This window comes from Zea mays, chromosome 9 (genome assembly GCF_902167145.1).
Source record: "Zea mays cultivar B73 chromosome 9, Zm-B73-REFERENCE-NAM-5.0, whole genome shotgun sequence".
In the NCBI taxonomy this organism is placed as follows: Eukaryota; Viridiplantae; Streptophyta; class Magnoliopsida; order Poales; family Poaceae; genus Zea; species Zea mays.
Genome location: NC_050104.1, coordinates 93,913,921 through 93,921,654, shown reverse-complemented (window position 1 = coordinate 93,921,654; position 7,734 = coordinate 93,913,921). Strand labels below are relative to the sequence as shown.

General features: G+C 44.1%; 1 protein-coding gene and 1 non-coding gene across 2 annotated transcripts; one reads left to right on the top strand and one right to left on the bottom strand.

Moving 5' to 3' along the window:
* The first annotated feature begins 725 nt into the window (after window positions 1-725).
* Window positions 726-3,685, top strand: LOC100192606 (NAD(P)-binding Rossmann-fold superfamily protein). Its single transcript, NM_001365538.2, has 10 exons — window positions 726-903; window positions 1,020-1,081; window positions 1,533-1,652; window positions 1,757-1,856; window positions 1,973-2,053; window positions 2,189-2,238; window positions 2,349-2,499; window positions 3,042-3,098; window positions 3,182-3,303; window positions 3,400-3,685. Exons 1-10 carry the CDS (start codon window positions 889-891, stop codon window positions 3,614-3,616), a joined length of 975 nt encoding a protein of 324 aa, NP_001352467.1. The 5' UTR covers window positions 726-888; the 3' UTR covers window positions 3,617-3,685.
* A 100-nt stretch (window positions 3,686-3,785) lies between these two features.
* On the bottom strand, window positions 3,786-3,856 carry TRNAG-GCC (transfer RNA glycine (anticodon GCC)). Its single transcript has one exon. It is a non-coding gene; the product is annotated as a tRNA-Gly (tRNA).
* Between the last annotated feature and the right edge of the window lie 3,878 nt (window positions 3,857-7,734).

Below are 7,734 nucleotides of genomic sequence, written 5' to 3'. Positions count from 1 at the left end.
TGGAAGACTTTTTAGAATACAAGAGACAAATAAAAGATTGTACAATATAATCCTTAGACTCTAGATAATAAATGCAGCTAGGAGGCAATATATATAAAGAGTCGTGAATAGACGGGCTATTGCGTAGAGCTAGTTTTTTTTGTATTTTTTCACTGTCCTTTATAAACTCTTAAGAGACCATATATTAAATATGGTTATACACACCTTAATAATAATTACCATGGCCCTAATCGCCAAGGCCATAATTTATACGAACTACCCTCGTCGCATCCCGATGTCATTACCGCATGTAGATGTAGTACTGTCCTCGCATGCCGATGTAATTGCCGCATCGACGTGGCGGCTAATTTTCTTTTCAGAAACCGATGATGGCCAATTATCTGTCCAAACGGCAGGATAGAAAAAACTGTTGGAAACCAAATGCTTGCTATCCCGAAAGCCCATTTTTTTGAAAAGAAAGCCCAAAATTAGACGTGGGTCTTGCAGCGCTTCCTCGGAATCCAACAAACCGAACAGGCCCAAATCAGTTTGCCCCAACCAAAACGAGACCCAAGCAAGACACTCGTGGAGCCCAGCTCACCCGAAAGCTGCATCAGCGGCCCACGAGCACAACGGACGCCGTGCCACTCACGGGCTCACGGCTGGTGGAGACGGAGAGGCTAGGCGGGGACGGCCTGCCCCTGCGCCCCTGCCATCTTGCGCGGCGCAGCATCGGCCACCGAGGCGCGGCTTCTCGATTCTTGACCATCCTGCTGTTCTGCCTTCTCCGTCCGCGCCTTCGAGAAGGCCACAGAGCGAAGGAATTGCAGAGTTTTCTTGGCGCGAAAGAAGGAGAGAGAGAGAGAGAGAGAGAGAGAGAGAGAGAGAGAGAGAGAGAGGAAGACGAAGATGTTTATCCAGAAGGTGATTATCATGTCTCCAATCATTGTTTGTCGTGCAGATAATGCGCGAGCAGACATGCTCTGGTTGCTTTAACGAGTGTGTGATCTGCGTTGATTGTGTTTTCATGGGGGGCGCAGGCATGGAGGACGGCGGCGTTTGGGCTCTACGGCTTCAACCATTTCACAAAATCTGGTTTCCTGTAAGCCTCATTCAGCCCCGGCCCCTCAATCATCTCCCCCCAGTATTCGTCCTTTCTCTGTAGTTCGCACAATTTTGTGCGACCGCGTTCGTTGCTGTCGAATACTAATTTCTTGCGAGTCCGGCTTTGTTGGAATCGATTGTTCCTTAAATTGAATTTAGACTAAGATAACTAGGCTGACGGCCCCTTGGGATCCAAATTTTGGCATCGCACTGGATGTTTAGTTTAATTTCATCAGGATTAAACCCCAATTTTCAAACAGTAATTTAAAGGGTTTTGTGGAACAGAAAACCTGATCCTCAAAATGGTCTAGAGCTGTCACTGTAAACGATTAAATTTTGTAGTGTATGGCAAAACAATAAATCCCTGACGGGTGATGGCCCCCTCCCCTCTGAAACGAACAGGACAGTGGCTTTTTTCGTATGATGAAGCAATGTGTCCTTTATTACAGGGAGCATGCGAAGAAATTCAGAGAGGAGGATATGCAGATCCGGTTGGATGGAAAAAATTGCCTAGTAACTGGAGCGAATTCTGGCATTGGTTTTGCTACGGCTGAGGGTTTGGCTTCACAGTATGGATCTATTCTTTGTTTTTAAAATGATGATTTGTTCTAGAAAATACTGATTTCATTACGTGATTCCTATAAAAAAATATTGGTTTCTATTCTTCTACCAGTGGTGCTACCGTCTATATGGTCTGTCGTAACAAGGAGAGAGGGGAGGCAGCTCTCAACCAAATAAGATCCAAAACTGGCAATGCAAATGTTCATCTGGAGGTATGATGCTTGTTGATTCTCTAACATGTTTGGGAGATTCAACTGTTCTTCATAATAATATATTAATATGTGATGGTTATGAGAAAATAAGACGCAACACTATTATCATGTGGCAGATATGTGACCTTTCATCTATCAATCAAGTAAAATCGTTTGCAACAAAGTTCACTTCGATGGATAAACCACTCCATGTCTTGGTGAGGACTGTTGTTTCAAGCACACTGCCGTTTTGCATCTTTCCCAGCTGCTTTTAGTTTCTATGTCAATGCTTTAAAGTTTCTCTAAATCAGATTGACCAAATTTTGATATAAAACTATTAATTTGCCATCTAGGTAAACAATGCTGGCTTACTAGAGCACAAGCATGAGATTACAGCAGAAGGGTAAGTGATATGTTGGTTTGCAAACAGCCAATTAATTTATACATCATATGAATAGTTTTATCACTAAAATCATATCCATGCTCTTTTCTTTTCCCTTTTTTTGGGAACAGGTTGGAGCTCAATTTTGCTGTCAATGTAGCTGCGACATACACTTTAACAGAGCTAGTTATGCCGTCATTGGAGAAAGCGGCACCAGATGCTCGTGTCATCACAGTTGCATCAGGAGGCATGTACACCGAGCCACTGAACAAAGACTTACAGGTAATTATTTTTCTAGGTTGCCTTCGTTTACATTATATTAGCCTGTAGTCTGAAGAGATGAACCATAGTTCATTGATGAAGTGGAGCAAGTAAGCCCTGTTTCTTTTTAAGCTTGTGATGAAACATGCCATGAGGGTTCATTCGAGGCGAAGTTGGCAAATCAATGAGATAGCGGTGAACAGATCTGCAAATCAAGACATCAATTTGCGTTGGATGTTGTGCAATTCCTTGGGAGAGCTTTCAGATTTAGGATTGTTTTACACTCATATCATTGAAAGTACACTTGTTCTGTAGGCTGTGAAGGGTTTATTACAAAATCCACTTTTCCTTTATCATGAGATGCTTGCAAGGGAAGAAAGGGTGGGATTTGTCAGTTTTTGTTTGTTATGGAAAATGAGCTAGGATTTGAATGTACTCGTTTTCACTCCCATATGATAACGTCAATCATCATACCTCTTGTTCTTTTTTCATGTCAGGATCTTAGTCTTATCTCATTTCAATTATGGTTAATCTCTTCATCTCTCATTGCTTAAAATCCTCAGTTCACCGAAGGCACCTTCGATGGGACGCAACAGTATGCTCGAAACAAAAGAGTTCAGGTTTGTCCAGATTGAACCATGCATTCTCTGCCCTACACAGTATGGGACCAAGATAGTAATTATGCTAATGGAATCTCTCTCAGGTGGCACTGACTGAATGGTGGGCTGAGAAAAGCGGTGACAGGGGAGTCGGTTTCTACGCCATGCATCCTGGATGGGCCGATACGCCTGGGGTCGCCAAGAGCTTGCCCGGACTGTCAGAGAGGTGGGGTTTGCTGTCCTTGTTCATGCTTTGTCCGGTTATGGTTCTGGGCTACCAAGTACACTGATGATTCCTGGCGCATTCAATCCATCATTTCAGGTTGTCTGGAAACCTGAGAACAAATGACGAAGGAGCTGATACAGTGGTTTGGTTGGCGTTGCAACCTAAGGAGAAGTTAGCCTCGGGAGCCTTTTACTTCGACCGTGCTGAAGCACCAAAACATTTGAAGTTTGCTGGGACTGCAGATTCGCACGCTCAGATAAACCCTATCGTTGATAGCATTAGATCCATCTGTGGTCTCTCTGTTAATGGTTGAGCTGCCAAAGCAAAAGTGATATACAGCTCCATCGTCAATAGCATTAGATTCATCTGTGGCTTCTCTGTTAAAGGTTGAGCTTCCAAAGCAAAAGTGAAGTGATATATTACTTGATATAATGGGTGCATGATTCATAAAACCGCAAAAAATTGAAGAGTGGAAAAAAAAATGCACCAGCCGGGAATCGAACCCGGGTCTGTACCGTGGCAGGGTACTATTCTACCACTAGACCACTGGTGCCTTTGATGCTAAAGTTATGTACGTATTTAATTTCTTTTGAATCAACAATCAAACATAGATCCAACATTCTTATCACACATTTGTTCTCTGTACCTGATACATTACGGTTAACTAGTGACCATCAATCATGATAGGATGTGTGGATGAAATCCAGGTGAACAAGAACTGCAGTTGTTTATTATTATTCGGGCATGAAATCCAACGAACCTGAGAAGATAAACCCGATTGCTTTTCGGTTACCCATGAATCGAACCAGGAACCATTCTAGCTCATTAGCCAATTGTACATATTAGTATACCGTTCTAATTCCGCATGTTTGGTTGGCTTCTCCCCGTAGCCTGGCTGCATGAGCTAAATCGGCGGGAGCCTAACTCCAGAGATGCGACCAATTTGCTCGCGCCTGCAGAGCCTGGCTCAGGGTGTTTTAAGTATCGTGCGAGCCTGACTCCACATCTGCATGCAGGTAACTAAACACACATCTCGCACGCGTAGAGCCTGGTTGACAACAACCAAACACCAACTTATTACATCCCGCAACACAAGCACTAGCAAATACATGCAACCAAACATATGGATTTTGAATCATTCCAGGGGCTCAATCCGAAGGAATCGGATGAAGCCTTAGAGTAACTCCATCAAGTTCCAATGTCCAATTTCTAAACTATATTATAGGAGAAAAGACAAAAACAGAGCTCCAATAGCTCTCTAGCTAGACCCGCTCCCAATTAGGTTACACACGTAAACCGAGCTCCGTCCTGCGCATATTTTCGTCGACGCTGATAGTCGCCTAGAGGGGGGGGGGGTGAATAGGGCGAAACTGAAATTTACAAATATAAACACAACTACAAGCGGGGTTAGCGTTAGTAATAAAGAAACGAGTCCGCGAGAGAGGGCGCAAAACAAATCGCAAGCAAATGAAGAGTGTGACACGCGGATTTGTTTTACCGAGGTTCGGTTCTTGCAAACCTACTCCCCGTTGAGGAGGCCACAAAGGCCGGGTCTCTTTCAACCCTTCCCTCTCTCAAACGATCCCACGGATCGAGTGAGCTTTCTCTTCTTAATCACTTGGAACACAAAGTTCCCACAAGGACCACCACAAGTTTGGTGTCTCTTGCCTCAATTACAAGTGAGCTTGATCGCAATGAAAGAATCAAGAAAGAAGAAAGCAATCCAAGCGCAAGAGCTCGAAAGAACACAAGCAAATCACTCTCTCTAGTCACTATGGCGTTGTGTGGAATTTGGAGAGGATTTGATCTCTTTGGTGTGTCTAGAATTGAATGCTAGAGCTCTTGTAGTAGTTGGGAAGTGGAAAACTGGGATGCAATGAATGGTGGGGTGGTTGGGGTATTTATAGCCCCAACCACCAAACTTGACCGTTGGTGGAGGCTGTCTGTCGTATGGTGCACCGGACAGTCCGGTGCACACCGGACATGTCCGGTGCGCCAGCCACGTCACCAATACCGTTGGATTCCGACCGTTGGAGCTTCTGTCTTCTGGGCCCGCCTGGATGTCCGGTGCACACCGGACATGTACTGTTCAATGTCCGGTGCGCCAGTATGGGCGTGCCTGCCTTCTGCGCGCTTCTGGCGCGCATTGAATGCGCCTGCAGGTGACCGTTGGCGCGAAGTAGCCGTTGCTCTGCTGGTTCACCGGACAGTCCGGTGTACACCGGACATGTCCGGTGAATTATAGCGGAGCAGCCGCTATGTTTTCCCGAGGCTGGCGAGTTCCGGAGGCCGCTCTTCCTTGGAGCACCGGACACTGTCCGGTGTACACCGGACAGTCCGGTGTACACCGGACAGTCCGGTGAATTTTAGCGGAGTGCCTCTGGAAATTCCCGAAGGTGGCGAGTTTGAGTTGGAGTCCTCTGGTGCACCGGACACTGTCCGGTGTACACCGGACAGTCCGGTGCCCTTGACCAGAGGTGCCTTCGGTTGACCCTTTGCTCCTTTGTTGAATCCAATATTTGATCTTTTTATTGGCTAAGTGTGAACCTTTTACACCTGTGTAACTTATACACTAGAGCAAACTAGTTAGTCCAATTATTTGTGTTGGGCAATTCAACCACCAAAATTATTTAGGAACTAGGTGTAAGCCTAATTCCCTTTCAATCTCCCCCTTTTTGGTGATTGATGCCAACACAAACCAAAGCAAATATATAAGTGCATAATTGAACTAGTTTGCATAATGTAAGTGCAAATGTTGCTTGGAATTGAGCCAATATACCTACAAGATATGCATGGATCGTTTCTTTCATTCTTAATATTTTGGACCACGCTTGCACCACATGTTTTGTTTTTGCAAACTCTTTTTGTAAATCCTTTTCAAAGTTCTTTTGCAAATAGTCAAAGGTAAATGAATAAGATTTTGCAAAGCATTTTCAAGATTTGAAATTTTCTCCCCCTGTTTCAAATGCTTTTCCTTTGACTAAACAAAACTCCCCCTAAATGAGATCCTCCTCTTAGTGTTCAAGAGGGTTTTGATATATCATTTTGGAAATACTACTTTCTCCCCCTTTTTGAACATAATAGGGTACCAATTGAAAATACTCTTTGAAAAACCAAGTTTTCGAAATTGGTGGTGGTGCGGTCCTTTTGCTTTGGGCTCATATTCTCTCCCCCTTTGGCATGAATCGCCAAAAACGGAATATTAGAGCCCTCGAAGTGTTTTCCTCCTCTTTGGTCATAAATGAGTGAGTTAAGATTATACCAAAGACGAAGTCCGATCCTTTTGCCTTGGGCTCTTACTTTCTCCCCCAAAGACAAAGTCCTTTTCTTTGATGCTCATGCTTTTCTCCCCCAAGAATGGAGAGTTGCTTGGAGTGACAGCGAAGTATGAGTTACGTAGTGGAAGCCTTTGTCTTCGCCGAAGACTCCAATTCCCTTTCAATATACCTATGACTTGGTTTGAAATAGACTTGAAAAACACATTAGTCATAGCATATATAAAAGAGACATGATCAAAGGTATATAAAAGAGCAATGTGTGCAGGGGCGGAGCCAGCCCTTATTTTGGGGTCAGCTGACCCCGGTAATTTTTTAAATATCTAATAGAAAAACGGTGTTAATAACAAAAGTTCTATAGTAAAGATCCAGTAGATAATACTGATGACCCCGATAAATTATTTGCTAGCTTCGCTACTGAATGTGTGCAATTCAACAAAAGAAGTTCCTAGAATCAAGAATATTGAGCTCATGCCTAAGTTTGTTAAAAGATTGTTCATCAAGTGGCTTGGTAAAGATATCGGCTAATTGATCTTTAGTATTAATGTAAGAAATCTCGATATCTCCCTTTTGTTGGTGATCCCTCAAAAAGTGATACCGGATGGCTATGTGTTTAGTGCGGCTATGTTCGACGGGATTATCCGCCATCTTGATTGCACTCTCATTATCACATAGCAAAGGGACTTTGGTTAATTTGTAACCGTAGTCCCGCAGGGTTTGCCTCATCCAAAGCAATTGCGCGCAACAATGGCCTGCGGCAATGTACTCGGCTTCGGCGGTGGAAAGAGCGACCGAATTTTGCTTCTTTGAAGCCCAAGACACCAAGGATCTTCCCAAGAACTGGCAAGTCCCCGATGTGCTCTTCCTATTGATTTTGCACCCTGCCCAATCGGCATCCGAATATCCAAACAAGTCAAATGTGGATCCCCTAGGATACCAAAGCCCAAACTTAGGAGTATAAGCTAAATATCTCAAGATTCGTTTTACGGCCGTAAGGTGAGCTTCCTTAGGGTCGGCTTGGAATCTTGCACACATGCATACGGAAAGCATAATATCCGGTCGAGATGCACATAAATAGAGTAAAGAACCTATCATCGACCGGTATACTTTTTGATCCACGGACTTACCTCCCGTGTCGAGGTCGAGATGCCCATTG